General features: G+C 56.0%; 6 protein-coding genes across 6 annotated transcripts; 5 read left to right on the top strand and 1 right to left on the bottom strand.

Annotated features, from left to right (window-relative positions):
* N657DRAFT_379588 (uncharacterized protein) lies at positions 1 to 714 on the top strand. Its single transcript, XM_062787112.1, has 2 exons — positions 1 to 273; positions 351 to 714. Exons 1-2 carry the CDS (start codon positions 55 to 57, stop codon positions 450 to 452), a joined length of 321 nt encoding a protein of 106 aa, XP_062647940.1. The 5' UTR covers positions 1 to 54; the 3' UTR covers positions 453 to 714.
* A 658-nt stretch (positions 715 to 1,372) lies between these two features.
* Positions 1,373 to 3,014, bottom strand: N657DRAFT_644371 (uncharacterized protein). Its single transcript, XM_062792750.1, has 2 exons — positions 2,618 to 3,014; positions 1,373 to 2,557 (listed from the first exon to the last, which is right to left on the bottom strand). The coding sequence occupies exons 1-2, from the start codon at positions 2,690 to 2,692 to the stop codon at positions 1,595 to 1,597; spliced, it is 1,038 nt and encodes a 345-aa protein (XP_062647941.1). The 5' UTR covers positions 2,693 to 3,014; the 3' UTR covers positions 1,373 to 1,594.
* A 201-nt stretch (positions 3,015 to 3,215) lies between these two features.
* Positions 3,216 to 4,200, top strand: N657DRAFT_379642 (uncharacterized protein). The gene has a single exon (XM_062787113.1). It carries the CDS (start codon positions 3,258 to 3,260, stop codon positions 3,969 to 3,971), a length of 714 nt encoding a protein of 237 aa, XP_062647942.1. The 5' UTR covers positions 3,216 to 3,257; the 3' UTR covers positions 3,972 to 4,200.
* Positions 4,201 to 5,262, top strand: N657DRAFT_379643 (uncharacterized protein). Its single transcript, XM_062787114.1, has 2 exons — positions 4,201 to 4,353; positions 4,410 to 5,262. Exon 2 carries the CDS (start codon positions 4,486 to 4,488, stop codon positions 5,056 to 5,058), a length of 573 nt encoding a protein of 190 aa, XP_062647943.1. The 5' UTR covers positions 4,201 to 4,353; positions 4,410 to 4,485; the 3' UTR covers positions 5,059 to 5,262.
* Positions 5,263 to 5,465: 203 nt separating this feature from the next.
* On the top strand, positions 5,466 to 8,027 carry N657DRAFT_680201 (uncharacterized protein; the record flags this gene model as incomplete). The annotated part of the gene is made up of 4 exons (XM_062796257.1): positions 5,466 to 5,837; positions 5,927 to 7,673; positions 7,746 to 7,872; positions 7,931 to 8,027. 4 exons carry the CDS (start codon positions 5,466 to 5,468, stop codon positions 8,025 to 8,027), a joined length of 2,343 nt encoding a protein of 780 aa, XP_062647944.1.
* Positions 8,028 to 14,620: 6,593 nt separating this feature from the next.
* Positions 14,621 to 16,498, top strand: N657DRAFT_644375 (uncharacterized protein). Its single transcript, XM_062792751.1, has one exon. The coding sequence runs from the start codon at positions 14,969 to 14,971 to the stop codon at positions 16,100 to 16,102; it is 1,134 nt and encodes a 377-aa protein (XP_062647945.1). The 5' UTR covers positions 14,621 to 14,968; the 3' UTR covers positions 16,103 to 16,498.
* Positions 16,499 to 16,503: the final 5 nt, after the last annotated feature.

Here is a 16,503-nt window from a genome sequence, read left to right on the forward strand (position 1 = left end):
GTGTGATGATGTAGTCGAACGTTGTTTGTTCCGCGCTGTGCTTTATCGAGACGGATGGATGGGCGTTTTGGGCGGCTCTTGTATGTGGTTTGTTTTCGTTGTCCGTTCGTTTTGCTGCCGTGGCTCACGAACCTTGAGGTCTGGACGGCCGGCAAAGGGGAATTGTGTTGGATTTGGCTTCGTACCTTTCCTCTGCCTCTGCATACACTCGAGGCTTTGACGGAAGTCGGCAGCCTTCTCGAGTATCTGCTCCAGAACGACCATGTGCGAGAGGTACGGTTGCCTTCGCCTTCTCTGCATACCAGTTATCTCTACGTAGCAGGACCCACTGATGGGCATGTCTCACTTAGTTGCAGCGGATGGTACCTACGGCATCGGCATATGGGACGACAAAGGGGCGGTCCATCCTGCCGGTGAAAGATGGATTGCTCCACTGTTCCGTGGTGGGCTGAAGGTATGGATGAACGAAGGAATGAGGGATGAGATGTGAATACGGGATGAAGAATACCCTGACGCTCGCTTGATCGCAGTTCTGCCTGCGCCATACACAGTAGGAATTGACTCGTTCCCCAATCATCTTGATTGGTGTCTTGCTAGGCTGCACACGACGTGATTTCTTCGCTTCATTGTGGTGATATTTACAAGTTCAGAGGTAAACCATCAATGGCAGGCCAACACACCACTGTCATCAGTGACATGACTGACCGCAAAATTGCGCATTTATGCATTTGCCACAAGCGGTCCCCAATGGCATAACCATCCGCTTCCACAGTATCGCCGACCACGTCAGCCAAAGGCCTCCCCCTCCAGCTGAACTCAGCTCTCATGGTGTCGAGTGTGGCTCCACACCACCCACTTCTCGAACCTCTCATTGGCTTGCTGACTACACCCTCCATGAAACGCGAACCCGACTCGAAAATTCGCGGCACGCGTTCAACCTGCGCGGGGTTCCTCGGCAACCAGCTTGATTGGCCTGCAGCCACTTAAGCTCTCTTCCAACCAACAACCCAAGGTAAACACACAATATCCCCGCGTTCCTGCAAGTGTTACCCGCCCTGTCACTGTCGCGGTCGCTGATGCTGTTGCTGCTGCTGAAATCATGCCGCTCTCTCATCCATCGTACACTCGATATTCGATTCCTGCAAAGCTCGTCCGTCTCTCCTTGTCGAACAAACCCGGCTCAAATCCAGTCCCAAACCAACTGAGCAAATTAGTCGTAAAAACAAAGGGAATTGTGTCGCAAAACAGTCACTGTTTCCATTGCTCGCTCGGATATATTGCGTGATATCATGTAACGTTGCTGACAACAAACGTGGTGGTGGTGATATGGTGGTGGTTGCGACAGTCTCGAGGTGGGATTAGTGAATTTGGTGGGGGGGGGGGGGGGGCGGTGTGACCGCCAGAACTCCAAGGCTTACGAACGCTGAAATGAAGGGATGATGAAACAAGGTGAAGGAATTCCGTAGTCGCCGACAGATATATCGCGACTGTACCGAACACGTAGGGAGTATGAGACCCGAGGAATCATAGGGATAGAGTAGACCGCATACCCCCGGCAAACATGAAATCTGCTCGAGTGTGAAAGTCGTCTCCTTCAGGAAGGCAGGTCGTCAAATGTGAGCCGCCTCCTGGCCACACTCCGCGGAGTCTTGGCCCCTGCCAGCGTGGCGGGCGTCTTCCACGGCTTCTGCGCCGGACTGGGCGTCATGTGGAGGAACTCTGCAAAGTCGAAGCCGAGGCCGGGCGTCGACGGGTACGGGTTACCGCCGCCCGGCGTGGTCATCATGGACGAAGGCAGCGCCAGCTTGTTACTCTTTGGAGGCGGCGTCGACGGAGGATCCATCCTGTTCCTGGGCGGGTTCGCCGGCGAGGGCGAGGCTGCCAGGTAGAGAAGCAGGTCCGCACCTTCCTCGCCGGTCTTGGACTCGTTCGCTGCTGCTTGCCTATCCCTCGGTTTCTTCATCAAAGCGCGGCTCCGCATTGGGGGTGTGCGAGGTGGTGATACTCGGATGTTCATGTGGCTGGCGTGGAACGAGTGCGTGGGCAGGTCGTCCTCGTCGTCTGAGTTGGCGGCGTAGTTTGTCGAGGCAATGACATCGCTGATCTGCCTCGACCCCGAGTAGAATGACAGATCAGGGCCAGTCGACGTCGTGAAATGCTGCTGCCGCCTCGGTTTTATCGGTGACGACTGGGTGAAGCTCGCAAAGGACCGGTGCGCAGTCGGGGACTGTCGGAACCGCTTGCTTGGACTCGAGAAAACGGGGTCATCGAACGAGGCCAAGTAGGTGCGCTTCCTGTGCCCGGTGCTACCGTTGCTGGACCCAATGGCATCCGAAAACAGCGGGGCTTTCAGCGGCGAGCTCATGAGGGCCCTCGACGGGTATGGGAGGTCGGAGGCACTCGAGGAGGAGTCGGACAGGATATCGCCGTCCTGCAACCGCCTGCGGCGCATCTCGAGCTCGAACTTGGGCTCGATCATGTCTAGCGTCTCGTTCACCAGGTTGTGTTTTGTCTTGAACTGGGCGAGGGCGAGACGGTTCTGTAACCTCCTGGCCATCTGAGGCAGGGTGAGTGCTCGTCAGCGAGACATCCCTTGGCAGGGATGCAGAAACAGTACCTTGCTGATTTCGGCCCTCTTGAGCACTCGATCCGCCACAGCCTCGGGCTGCTTCTTCAACGGCGACGACATCATCATGCTAGCAGAGTGGTTTGCAAATACATGCAGAACGTCGACTCCGTTCTGGTTATTGTCGGTAGAGGGAGCTCGAGGCAGGAGAGTTGAGGTCTTGGTGATTGGACCGAGGAAGGCACCGGGCGCCTAAGTATCTTCGAGGGGGTTTGTCGGCGGCCACAGACGGGTATCACGATGCAAAAACGTGCATCAGACTGGCTTCTGGCTGGCCACTTATTCAGCATATAAACGTCGGCGCAAGGCGGGGAGGAAAGAGAGTTGGAGGTTGTCGGGGACCGGAGAGCAGCAAATTCACATTCCTGTGGAAACCGGCAGATTAAGCTGAGCACTGGCCTCCCACCCTGGTTTGGTCTGTTAGCGCTGAACTTAGGTAGGAAATTTACCTTGGACGTTACAGGAGCTCTTATCTTTCTTATTCCTCTACTTAACGTTATATCTTGTGATCTTCCTCCATATCATTCCTTTCATGCTCCTCGATATCTTTCCCTTCAGCTTTTTCATCGCTTCTATCCCCGTCTAAATCCTTCTTTTCATCGTCCTCTGTATCTTCTTTCATTTTCCTCATATGTTTCTAATCATCTTCCTCTTTATCTACATGTTTCTTTTCATCATCTACATCTTCCTTTTATTTTCCGCCATTTTATTATCTCTATTCCTATCATCTCCATTGCACATGCCTTTGCCTCTGTTTTTTTTTGTCTTATTGCCTTCTCTTCTTCTTTGCCTTGCTTCGTACATTCCAGTTCTCATGTTAAGTTCTTGGCTGGCGCCGGGGCCTCGTACCGCGCTAACAAATACACCGGGGTCGGATTGTACTGGTTGCAGCTGCACGACACAGGGCGAATTTGCGGCAAGCAAGCCAGGGCCAGGGGCGTGCTGTAGCCAGCAACCGGGAAATCTGTTGGTTGCATTGTGTGTCTCTCATCAGCAGGCAGTTCTATTCGATGCCATGTCCACCGAGCAAATAACACTCAACGGGACGGACAGGAACTGGAGGCTCTGCCGTGGTCCTGTGTTGGAGTCCCACCCGAGCTCGATGACAAGTACTGAATTGGCCCTCGAAAGAGTCGAGAACGGAAAAGTTCACGCAAGGCCGTCGGCGAGCATTCCAGGAGCTTTCAAAGACCGTCAATACCTACATAAACCAAAAACCGGCACCATGGGGTTTGCCGTCTTGTCGCTTGCGAGGATTTCGCTTGGCGTCCTGGGCGACGACATCATCGCTGTCCCGATACAAGCTGGGTCTAAGGTTCCACAGTTCAAGGCAGCTTTTTACTGATGGGCTGTCCAGTCGCAATTGGAGCTTGAATTGGGTATAGAGTAAGGAATTGCTGGACACCAGAGACACCTCAGCAGTCTTTAAAAGGTACTTACCAGATGCTTGACATTCCCGAAGCATCATGTATCACCAGCAGTGCATTACCAGTTGCGGGGAGCAGGCAGTCATCGGGTGGTATCTCAAGTTATAAAAAGCCCCACGTGTGTTGGGCGCCCCGAAGCACGCTTTCGGAGGATGTCAGCATCACACGTTAGCGTGCCCTTCTGACACAAACTACGGGCTCACCTTGATTTCGCCGAATCGGGCCACTGGGGACTCCTCCACAAGTGCCCTCCCAGATCGCATCATCTTCCCCATGTTCGCTCGCTCCAGGACCGTCTAGGTAAGCCAACACCAACTGAGTCTCACAGGAGGCGGCGGTCTGTCTAACCAGAAAAGACCAAGATGAAAATTTCCTGGGGAGCGCCCGGTCCCAAAGTGGAATAAGCAATCAACCATTGAGAGGTTTGGCGACATGTATTCAGCGCCCGCTGTTACAGTTTGGGCGGAGAGTTGGGAAAATACGGTATCCAGCGAAAACCCAAGGTATCAGTCACCCATGCGGCTCTCTTGGATTCCCATTGCTCCTGCCTCTCCTTTGTCGATTTCATTTCTCCCGATCCTCCCAATTCGCTTTCTGCGTTTCAACACGTTCTCTCATATTCCGGAAATCTGGAACACTGGCAGGGTGTGCCGCACTCGTCCAAATTCCTTGTTTCCAGCTGGGCCTCACTTCCTGGTTCCACCCATTTCAAGTTTCCTGCTCACTAGCGCAACGGAAGCTCCGTCTCATCATCACAGACAAGGCAGAAACAAGACGCAGAGAAAAAAAGTCGCAGGTTCGATGCGATCGCCGAGTCGTGGGTCCTGCCGCCGCTCTGCTTGGTTTCCATCCAACTCATTCGCTGTGATCGACGGACCAGTTGTCCGGTTCCCTTATCTTCGGCTCCATCGCGATCGGTTCTCACCGAGACCAATCTCGAGGCACGCGGCGCATCGCCTTGGACAGAGAGGACTGGCAATTTATTCTGGCCTGCTCAGGCTATAGCTCAAACGGCCGGCCACCCAATTGACAGCAAGATGTACTTATAGCGACGTCCAATTTGAAAATATTCATCACCTACGTCATCCATCGCTCACAGGATACAACGTGCGCGCCTTGCTCAGCAGTGAGACGGCGGGCAGCCGTGACAGACCTCGATTCGGGACTCGGGCCGAGAAGCAAGGCCGGTACTTTAGGGAGCTTGACCTGCGTGTAACGGCCGCACTTTCATACATTGCGCTACCACACCTCGTTCCGCTTGATTCACGCTGCACAGCGTTGAGGGCGATAGTTCTTGTCGCCAGAGCCCCTGAGCGCTTTGGTTCGCATATATGCGACATCTCAGTCGCTCGTTCCCCCTTTGTGGTTGCCGGCTCTAGGTGAAATCCGGAGACGGCTCTCTCCTGACAACAATGCCCCGGTCATTCTTGAACTTCAAAGGCTTGCGCCGGCGGTCCAGAGCAAGCTTCAGGACCGAGCGGTCCACAAACGAATCGGTGAGCGAGTCCAGCAACAACGCGACTCCCACCAGCGGCTCCTTGACGCCCCCCTCGATCGGCGCGGAGTCAGACCTTGCACTGAATCTGCAACTCAAAGATCAACCACAGCAACCTCCTCCTGCTCCGGTTTCGAGGCCGCAGCCGCATCCGTATCCGAATGGCGGCAGTAGTCGAAACAGCGTATCTGGCATGGTCGGCTTGGGGTCCCCAATCCCAGGCGGAAGGGGGCCGAGCTTGCCTGTTTCTCAGTATTCGCCTCGAATATTCATGAAAGATGACTCATGGGTAAGTGATTCTCCCGGGTTTATGACGAGCGAGTGAGAAGAGGAAGAAGAGAAAAAGAATGAAAAAAGCTGTATGCTAACAACCAACAGGTGTATCAAAGGGTTCTTCTTGTTCATGGCACCATCGGTGACCCGCTTCAGCAGTCCGTTGATGGCACATTGACTGTGAGCCGGCTCGACGACAACTTCCCGCCTATCTCATGGCCGGTGCACGACTCTCACTTCAAGGCGCTGGTCTACTTGATGCCCGGCGCCAACCGTCTACGGTTCGACTTTTCCAGCCCCAAGCTCGCCAACAGCGGGTCCTCCAACCCAATCCACGCCTCTTACCTGACAGTTCACATGATCCCCCCCGTTGGCGCACCTCCGTTGCAATTGGCGATCCTTCTGGCCAAAGACTCGCCCGGCGCTTTTGACGCGATCCCTGCGCGGATCGACAGGGAAGGGAACGGCCTGGAGACTGCGATCCGCAAGTTCCGCATGGCTGCGTACCTGTGGCAGGCCTTTACGGCCGAGCAGATGTACCGCAACAAACTGGGACGGCGTGCTTTTAGGTTTGAAGAGGAGTGGACCACCGGCACGGCCAACCTCAGGGACAGGGAGACCGGCGCGCTCCGATCCGAAGTGCGTGTGCACATCATCCGAACCGAGAAGACGGTGGCCGAACTCCGGGATCTGAACAGGGCGCAGCAAAACCCGAATGCCACCGACGCAGGGGGTCTCTGCGGTATCACAGCAGATGCGGTGCGTGAGTACTTCAAACCGCTCCCGGGTCAGAAGCTGTACGTGTCTGTTCTGCTTCTCGACGCACACTGGGACACCAGTTTCCAGACCATTGTCGGACACGCTGCCCTGGGCGGAAATGTCGGCGACATCCACCTGGGCATATTCGGGTCGCACTGCCTGCAGAGCTACCCGACCTGTCTTGAGGAGGTAGTCCTGGCCTTCAGCGACTGCACGCCCACCGATACTCAGCACGTCGCCAACGACTGTAAAGACGCCGGAAGTTCCTGGGAGGCGGCCAACCTCGGCATTGGCGCCCACCTTCATGAAATCGGACATCTTCTTGGCCTACCCCATCGCGAGAACGGCGTCATGGCGCGCGACTACGTTACCTTCCACCGGACCTTCCTCACGCGCGAGGCGTATTCCACCCGGACCCGCTCCAAGGGAGGCCCAGTCACCCAGCAAGACGAATGCACCTGGCACCGCCTAGACTGCCTCCGCCTCCGCAGCCACCCGTGCCTCCGCCTCCCCAACGACCCGGTCCTGAACCCGGACAGCAGTATCCATGGCTGGCCCATGGAAGGAGGCAGCCTGATCGTGACGGCCGCCACGGGGGTGTCGTACGTCGAGATCTTTGCCGAGGACGACGAGGTCTGTCGTGCGTGGATCGAGTACGCGCCCGAAAACGGTGGGCCGATTCACCGCATGGTTTCGCTGAGCGAGCAGGAGCTGCGCGGTAGACTGCCCGAGGGGCCTAAGAGGAAGGGCAGATTGCGAATCTCGGTCAAGTCGTATGGCGGCGGCTCGCTGGATGTCGACGATCTCAGCAAGCTGTGCTCTAAGGAGGCGGCGTGTGTCAAGATACCGAGTGCGGTTCCGGGTTTGCCCAAGACGGCGTTCCGGGGCATGAAGCTTGGATTGTCGCGGATGGAGGGGTCCGAGGCGTGCGAGTTTGTGTTTACCAGCGCGCTGAGGCAGGATCGGGTGCTGTCGAGTGTGGTGGTCTATCATGGCTTGGCTGTGGATGGGATTGAGTTTGTGTATGACGATGATTCGAGGCAGTTGTTTGGCAAGAAGGGGGGGAAGGTGGGCGGGGATGCGTTTGATATAGGTATGCATCCTTACTCTGCTCGCACTTTTCTTCTGGTCATAGCTGATGCTGACTACTTTCTCGGGGGAACAGATGTTCGTCGCGGGGAGTATATTACGGGCTTCTTTGTCCGTTCCAGCTTCTGGATCGACGCCATCCAGGTATTGACTAGCCTTGGGAGGAAATCACCCTTGTTTGGGAACCCCACTGGCGGTGGTCCGTATGTGGCATTGATACCCCCCGGTCGTCGCTGCTTTTGGCTGACTTACTGATTGTAGTCACACGATAATACCGCCGAGAGGCTACAACATCGTCGGTGTCACGGGCAGCTGCGGTCCGTGGCTTGACGGGTTCTCGGTTATCATCTCAAAATGAGGAGGCCGTCTTCAAGCGGATTGGGACATCGGCGAGGAATCTGTCTCACGTTGCACTGGCCGTTGCGGGCGGGTACACATATCAAAAGCTGGCTGGATGAGACTCGCTCCAACGGGAACTTGATTCTTTTGGTGTGTGTGATGACTTGCTGAGTCACTTCACTCTCTCAGTTGTATGTCCGGGCGGGGCAGGCATCTTGGGCTTACGACAACTGAACGTATATAAATACCAGTTACCTAGCTTAATCCTACTTACTGGACATGCTATACCATAAATGTAATAAGCTCGACGCTGATGTTGACTATCGTGTTTGAGGGGGCAAATCTTGTACAATATTTATTCTGGACGGGAACTGACCCAGCGATATTGATGAACATGAGGACATGATCAAGTCACCCAAGACATATAATAGGTCGCAGTTATAGGGGCAGACCGAGGAATTATATGGCCACTCTCCGGTCCATCCTGGCCCATAGCGACAAGGCATCGAACACAACTTCGGGGATGACGGAGTACAATTACCATGTCGGAAAGGTACATATCCGCTTGTCCCCTTCAATCCCCCTCTTTGCTAACGAAAGGGGTATCATCCAATGTTTTGTTCGTATTGCCGATCGCGTGACCCAGTCCAGGCAGGAATATGGGATGTCGTGTATTGCAGGGCTGATTATAGATCGCTGCGGAACAACAACCTCTTACTCTTTACTTGGACCGTATTTGTTGAATCGAGGTCATCGAATCAGTTTGTCTTCTGACTGCCTCTCGCGAACAGAGACAAGGCAGTTGCGAGGTTTTCGATCCCATGTCCCATGGTCCCTTGTCTGCCAAGCACAACAAAAGCCCCTGAGCAAGGAGACAGACAAAACCGCCAAAGTAAACAAACCGTTATATTCACCATCAACGGAGTACCAGACGACCATGCTTCGCGATATGCAATTTGCCTACGCTTCTGCTAGCCTGCCTAACAGAGGTATGCTCAAGATACTTGTATCATTGCAGCCAAGACAAAACCCCAAACCAACCCGGAGAATAATGACAATGAAAACATGAAGCCGCCCAAGCAAGGGCCGGACCGGCCCGTGTCCAACACAATCGGTACATTCTGATTGCCCAACAGCAGCGAAGACCAAGATGAAGTGAACGAGCATTCCTCCACTCCATTCACAAGACCAGGAATCCAAACAACCCAGCCCATCCAACCCCGCAGCTTTCTGCCAAACAAGACATTCAGCTTGATGCTTCAACCAACGGAACACCACCACCATGACCGAATGACTGGACATATCCTAACGACCCACAAGCAGACCCAACCAAAGCATTGAATCAAAGAATAAAAGGAGACCAAACCTCAAACCCCAACCTCACTCATCTCTAACAACCCCCTCCCTCTTTGTAACCCCAGTTCCCCGTCCCCATTGTTCCCACCCCCATTCCCATTACCACTGGTAACCCGCCTAGCAACCTCAGCCCGCCATTGATCCCGCATAACTCGGATCCGCTCCTCCCTCTGCATCCCATCAAAACACCGCGCCAGCTTCTGCCGCACCCTGTCCTTTTCCGCCCAGTGGCGGGCGCCGATCTGCATGCGGACGATACACCGCACCGCATGGAGCGCGAGGCGCAGTTTCCCTTTGGACGACGATTGTTTTTGTCGTTGTTGTTGCTGCTGCTGCTTATGAGATTGTTGTTTTCTGGAAGAAGGGGTGGAAGACTGCGGCTGTTGTTGTTGTTGGCGGATGATGGGGAGGCCGTCGTCGTCATTTCCAAACGACGAACTAGACGAGCGGGCTGAGGAGGAGGGTTTGATTTCAGCGCGGATGCGGTTGATGATTGCCAGGTCGGCTTTGTTGCTGTAGTAATATGCAAAATTGGTTAGTCAGAACCTGGAGTGAAAAGTTCAGTGGGTTCCTTTGAGGGAGAAACATACCATGCGTCGCGGACCTGGATCTGCATCATCAGATACTGTTTGGCATACGCCGCGTCGCTGCGCAACTTGGCCTCGCGGTCCCAGCACGCCTTGAGCCACTCCATCTGCATCACCATGCCGCGGATCTCCTTCTCGTGCCGTTGCTCGGCGGCCTCGGCGGCTCGGATAATGGCGTCGGTGTCGACGCCGTTCTTACCCGCCATGGAGGAAGCGCGGACCAGGGCACGCTCCGCGTTCGCGGCGGCCGCTGCTGATGCTGCCTCCGCAACGGCCTTGTCCTTTTCGGCCTTGAGTTTCTTGAAATCCTTCTGCATCTTCTCGGCACTGGCCCGGTACGCGGCTCGTTCGCTGCGCGCTCGCTCGAGTTTCTTGCGCAAGGACGACTCGACGCCCATCAGCTCCTCGAGAGCCTCGCGGTGTTCCCGCAGCTCGCGGTCCAGCTTGTCAGCCGCTAGCTGTGATTCCCGGAGCATCTTGTGCAGGTCGCGGCGCTCTTCGGCCGACATGTCGCTGACACTGCTGCTCACACTATTGTTTCGCTGGTTACGTACCGCAGCAGCCAGGTCGTCCCGCTCTCGCTTATACCTGTCAAGCTTCTGCCTGTACTTCTTCAAAACCTCCTCGTGTACCGCGGCAGACTCTTCGGCGGCGGCCTGCGCATCTTCGAGCGCTTGCTCTAGAACGAGCTTCTCGTCCTCAAACTCGTCGAGGCGCTTCTGGAGCTCTCGTGCCGAAGTAGAAGCCTTGTGCTCGGCGTCGCGCAACGACCTCTTCAGGTCATGCACTGTCTGATTGGCGGTAGAAAGCTGGTGGCGAAGCTCGGAAACCTCGGCTTTCTGTGCCGACCCTCCATGGGACGACGGGGAGGCCGCAAAGCGATTCACAGTAGCCTCGTGCACTTTGCGCTCCAGGTCGGTAATCTGCCGCTTGAGCGACTTGATGGTCTCTTTCTGTGTAGCGTCGTGCTTGAGCTGCTCGATCTCCTTCTTCCGGGCAGCGGACAGCTCACGCTGGAGCAGGGAGAGCTCGCTGTTCCCTTCGCCTCCTTGCAGCGGGAACTGAGAGGTTGCCAGTTGAATCTCGTAGTCCTCGACGCGGCGCTCGAGCTCGCGGATCGTCCGTCGAAGAACAGCAAGCTCGGTGTTGTCTGATGCTTGTCGCAACTTGTTTTGAAGCTCGCGGACTTCGTCGTTCAGCCGGTCCTCCTCGGTGGCCGCCTTCTCGATCTCCCTTTCAAGGGACTCCTCAACCTTGCGACGCCTCTCAGCCAGCGTCTTGTTTTCTTCCTTAAGCCGACGCAATTCGGCCTCTAGCTTGGTCTTGGCAATGCGCAGTTCGACCCTCTCCTGGTCAAACCTGAACGTGTCTTCTCCCTGCTCGTTAAGCCGGCCAATCTCCGCCCCGAGCTTGTTACGCTCCGCCTTGGTTTCTTCCAAGGAGGCACGGACAGAGCGCAGTTCGGCATCCAAATTGGCAGAACGATCTTGCAATGCCCGGCGCTCCTCGGTGAGCTTGGCCACTTTCTCGGTAGCCTCGGCGAGCTGGAACTCGAGGCGGGCAACGTTCTCGCATGTCCGCTTAGCGGATTCCTGAGAGGCAGTTGACGATGCCTGAGCTGAATCGGTTGTTGCCTTGAGGGTGGCAAGCTGCTGCTTGAGCTGGTCGCACTCTTGGTGCGCCCGGTCAAGCTCAAAGCGGGCCTTTTCGGACTCTTCGTCGATGGTAGCCTGCAAAATCTCCACCTCGTCCTCGAGCGCTTGCACCTTCTCCTTTTTTGCCTCGCAGTCCAACTGGGACTGACGCAGCTTGTCCCTCACGGTGGATAGCTCGTTGCGCAAATCTTCCAGCATAGCTTGCCTAGAGCTCAGATCCTTCTGAAGTTGGTCGATCTGGCTGCGCATGACGGCCTCTTCCTTCTTGTGTCGCTCCGCCTCGCTCTTGAGGGCTTCTTGGAGCTTGGCCTCCTTGCTTGACAAGGCGCCCTCGGTATCGCGCAGCTTATCGATTGTCCGCTGAAGACCCGCGGCGCGCTCCTCAGCGCGGTCTCGTTCAGCCTCCAGGTTGTGACGCTCAAACTCCCATCTCTCGCTGTCGTTGTCGTAGACGTTGTCCTTCTCGCGACATTCGGCTTGGAGGTCGGATATCTCATCGTTCAGCCGTTCAATCTCGCTCTGGAACTGGTTTCGAATGTCTCGCTCGATATTGAGGGCGTTCTGCCGTTCTTGCTCCAGATTGTCCTCGAGCTCCGCAACGGACTTTTTCAGGTTGAAAACTTCCCGCTGCAGAGAGATGGACTCGTTGGTCAGAGCATCGTGGCGGGTCTGCAGGAGGGCCTTTTCGTCGGTCCGCATGTTGAGGTCGGCCTGTGCTTGCTCGAGCTTGGACTCCAGTGTCAGGCGGATATGCTCGGCCGAGTCACGCTCCTGCCTGGCCTCCCTGAGCTGACGCCTAACGTCTTCGACCTCTTTCAGCCAAGAGCCGTGGTCTTCCTGCAATTTTGCTTCCAGCGACAGACGGAGGCGTTCCGAAGAGTCGCGTCCCTCGCGCGCTTCCTTTAGTCTGACCCTCATGCCGTCCATCTCTTTTTGTTGGGCTGAGCGCTCCTCTTGAAGGGAAGTGCACTCCTGGCGGGCTCTGTCGACCTCGGATTGCAGACGGGCGATCTTCTCCTCTACTTGGCGAGAGAGACCCTTGGTGACGACGGACTTGTTGGCCATCTCCCCCTGCAGCTCCTCCAGGTCGGCCTCGGCGCGCTCCTTTTGTGAGACGGCATCCTCAAGCTTGTCCTTCATGTCATCAAGCTGCTGCTCCAATCGCCGCGCATTGGCTTCCAATTCTTCAATGGTGTCCCTGGCTTCGCGGAGCCGCTCGCCATCCTGCGCCTTCTCCTCGAGCTCCACCATGCGTCGCTGCGTCTTCCTGAGCTGCTCCTCGGCATCGTCGACTTTCTCTTTCAATTCTTCGATCTCGTCTTCATGCTGGGTGATGACGTCGTCCTTGCGTCGGAGGTCCGCCTCCAAGTCGCCAATCTCGTTCCGGAGTGTCTCGATCTCGTCATGCTCGTTGTCTTGGCTCTCAAGCTGCCGTTGCAGGTTGTCGATTTCGGCGTCCTTGTCCTCGAGCTGTTGCCGCAGCCTTTCGAGCTCGGCTCGCTGATTTTCGTCGGCGTACTTCCTCTTGGCCTTCTCCTGCATCTCAAGGATTTGTTGCCGGTAGTTCTCGAGGTCTTTTTCGGCAGTTCCAAGGTGTTTCTTGTACCTTTGGAGCTCGCGCTGCATGGTCACCTTGTCCACCTTCAACTCGGTGTTCTCCTTAAGGGCGGCTTCGCTGAAGCCGGGGCCAGCTTTCCGCAGCGCCTCCTCTAGGAAATGTATCTTGAGCTTGAGCCCGAAGTTTTCCTTCTCTATCTTGTCGATGACATTTTCTTGCTCGCGCAGCGACAGCTGGTTTCCGTCTTCAAGAGGACCCTTGGCACCTTCACGTCTCCTCATGACTATCGGGGTGGACGCGACACTACTGCTGTCCACTTCGGGGAGGGGCGTGTTGTCCATAAAGGACGATGTGTTGCGAGAGGCGCCGTACATGCTGGTCTCGCCGGCGGGCATGGGCGTCATGGACTCGTCGATCTTTGCGAGAAAGCCTGGGGTTGCTCGCGGATTCTCCTTGTCGATGCCATATCGTCGTACGCTGTTTCTAGTTGCGGACTTGAGCAGGGGAGTGAACTCGGGGCCACTCAGGCCGGCGGGGAGGTTTCGGCGGTCGTTAAACGGGGCGCGACTCCCGCGCGGGGTCTTGAGGGTCGGCCGGCCGCCGTTGCGGAGTTGTTGAAGTAGGTTCGCGTCTTTGGAGGGGCTCTGGAAGGATAGTTCCTGGGAGATATCAAAGTCGGGCTTGCGGCTAAGATATGTCGTGTCCCCCACGTTGGTGCGCGGCGTGTCGAGACCGTCGACGCCTGGTTGCAGCATCGCAGCTCAGAGTCGCGTAGGAAAAGAGTTAATGAATTATGAGGGTCCGTTCCAAACCAAGGATTATCGGCGAAGGCTCTAGTACTGAGAAGAAGGACGTTCTGTTTGTGCGGGCGAGCACAAAGCTCGGGTATCTCTGAATATTCATGAAATCGCGTAGAAGTCGCGTCTAGACTAGACGGGTCGAATTGGTAATGACCCCTGCAATGGTTTGTTTACTTCACTGGCAGAACTCAGAGGAACCTTGGTTTTAGCGTCGAGGTGGGGCGAAGGACCCTTGCTCGACCTTGACCCCACTGCGGCTTGTGCATGCGAGCGCCGGAGTGGGGTCAAGTGATTATGTCCATAATCCGTAATCCGTAGAGGTCACGCCAAGGCGCTAGACAAGGCGGATGCGTCGAAGATATTTACGGATCCGTACACACGGAAACATACCGCCAAGGGGGATCGCCGAGGAAAAAATGGAAAACGCTCCGTATATCGCTCCTAAATTCACCAAGTTTCAAACCATCACAACTACCTCAAACACCACCAAATTTATTTTTCCATAGATCCGAACCTAGTTTTATTCCTTACCACCTAACCCTAACCGCTAACATAAACTTAACCACCTAACCCTCAACCGCGGGGGGCTGGCGCCGCCCCGGTACCCTGCCCCACTTGCAAGCTTGGCCGATAACTTCGGATCCGTACTAGAATATAAAAACACTAGCGCCTTGGCGAGACTTCTATGGTCAACACCATTCAGCAAGAGGTCATGCCCTTAGACTCGATCTCACTTCAACAGTTTCCATGAGAGTGGATCGTTTATCCGACACTTACTGCTGTCACTGTAGGGGAGGAAGTATCTATCTTTTGGGCTATGATATGCCTTATCTTGGCTTTCAGTTCTCAACAAAAGAGCCGTCTCTGTAACCATTCCTGACGCAGTACCGACCGTCCGCCTCACATAACCCCTTTTACGACCAAAACCTACCTACTTCGAGCTTCACCACACAACCGTCTCAACCTCAACTCTACTCCGACTCGCCACACATTTTCTTGTAACAATGGCTCACCTACCTCCAAACGCAGCCATCTTCTCACCCTCAGTCGCCCGCGCCGCCGCCTCGGCCGCCAAAGACTGGTCCTACGTGGACACATGGCTGCAGCGCAAATTCCCCGGCCGGGGTCCTCCGCCATTCGAGCGCAACCCGGACACACTGCGCGTTCTGCTCGCCCTCGCCTCAGCCAACGAAGCAGCCGACGAGGAACAGGCCCTCATAGCCCGCCTTGAAGCCCAAACCCTCGAACAACTCCGAGCCCACGAGCGGTCACAACAAGATGACAACACTCAGAATCCCACCGAAAACCCTCCAACCATCACTCTGCAGTCCGCCCGGGAAGCGATCCTCACCTCCCTGGAAACCTCCCTCACTCGTGACGGCCAAACCGCCCTCACAGCCATGGCCACACTCGCCCTGCAAACCGGCACCCCGCTCCCAACCCCATCCGCCCTTGGCAGCGAACTCCTCTCCCTCTCCACCCAAGCCGCCGCCATCGAGCAAGCCACGGCCCGCATCGACACCCTCACGGCCTACCTGACCCGCGAAGCCGAAGCCACGGCCCAACTCGCCCACGAACTCCGGGTCCCTTCCCCGTCGGATGACCACCACCATCCTTCCCTAGAAAAAGAAACCGAGGATATCGACGACGCAGCAGCCGTTCACAGCAGTAACAACGAACCCAAAAGAACAGGCTATCATCCCCCACCCAACCTCTCCCTCCAAAACCTCTCCACCCAACGCCGCATCAAGCACCTCCAATCCACCTGCCTGCCCGAGCTACGCGATAAGGTCGCCGCCCTGGCAGCCAAATCATCATCAGTCCACCCCTCCGCCTCTTCTTTCTCTTCCTCACCCAGCAGCAGCAGCAGCAGCAGCCCCAGCATAGGCCAAGTCCGACAGGAGGAGGAAGCCTACCTCTCCCTGCTAGCCGAGAAAAAGTCCCTCGACGCGGCGGTCCGGGCCTTCGCGGGCCTGCCGCCCGACACAGAGCAGGCGCGCAAGCAACTCGAAACTCTGCGCGCCGAGCTGAGGCGGATGGTGGTGCGGCGGGACGAGGTGTTTGAGGGGCTTGTGGAGAGGGAGTCGCCCAAGAAGAGGGGGAGTAGTAATAGTAGAAGTAGTAAGCAAAGGAGCTGATCCTCAAACAAAAAAGAAATGTGCTGGTGGTGGTGGATGGTGGTTGGTAAAAACCAGACCAAGCCAAGCTCTATCCTTCGTCACTTCGGGCAGCGATGGTTCACAAACCATACTCATCTTAACACAAACCGCAAACAAAACACCCCCCCATATTCTTCTGATTGATTCAGCTACCGGTAGTACTCCTCGTAGTACTCGTTGTGCTCGCCACAGAAGATCCAGACCCAGAACCACCACCACCACCACCGCCGCCATGCGCTCCTCCCGTCCTGACGATCCCCCTCCCGCGACTAATCATGCTATCGGCCCGTTCCGTCTCGCTGCCCGAGGGAGTATCGTTGCACTCCAAGTCCAATAGTACGCCGCCGATGCGCATCCGATGCCGGCCGTGATCCTCTAGA

This window comes from Parathielavia appendiculata (assembly GCF_033297405.1).
Source record: "Parathielavia appendiculata strain CBS 731.68 unplaced genomic scaffold N657scaffold_5, whole genome shotgun sequence".
Lineage (NCBI taxonomy): Eukaryota > Fungi > Ascomycota > Sordariomycetes > Sordariales > Chaetomiaceae > Parathielavia > Parathielavia appendiculata.

Bases quoted from the DNA above. Each gene is read 5' to 3' on its own strand.
- N657DRAFT_379588 (XM_062787112.1), top strand. From the start codon at position 55: ATGGATGGGCGTTTTGGGCGGCTCTTGTATGTGGTTTGTTTTCGTTGT. The intron at 274-350 runs GTACGGTTGCCT...TGTCTCACTTAG, and splicing joins AGAACGACCATGTGCGAGAG to TTGCAGCGGATGGTACCTAC.
- N657DRAFT_644371 (XM_062792750.1), bottom strand. From the start codon at position 2,692: ATGATGTCGTCGCCGTTGAAGAAGCAGCCCGAGGCTGTGGCGGATCGA. The intron at 2,558-2,617 runs GTACTGTTTCTG...ACCCTGCCTCAG, and splicing joins AGAGGGCCGAAATCAGCAAG to ATGGCCAGGAGGTTACAGAA.
- N657DRAFT_379642 (XM_062787113.1), top strand. From the start codon at position 3,258: ATGTTTCTAATCATCTTCCTCTTTATCTACATGTTTCTTTTCATCATC.
- N657DRAFT_379643 (XM_062787114.1), top strand. From the start codon at position 4,486: ATGTATTCAGCGCCCGCTGTTACAGTTTGGGCGGAGAGTTGGGAAAAT.
- N657DRAFT_644375 (XM_062792751.1), top strand. From the start codon at position 14,969: ATGGCTCACCTACCTCCAAACGCAGCCATCTTCTCACCCTCAGTCGCC.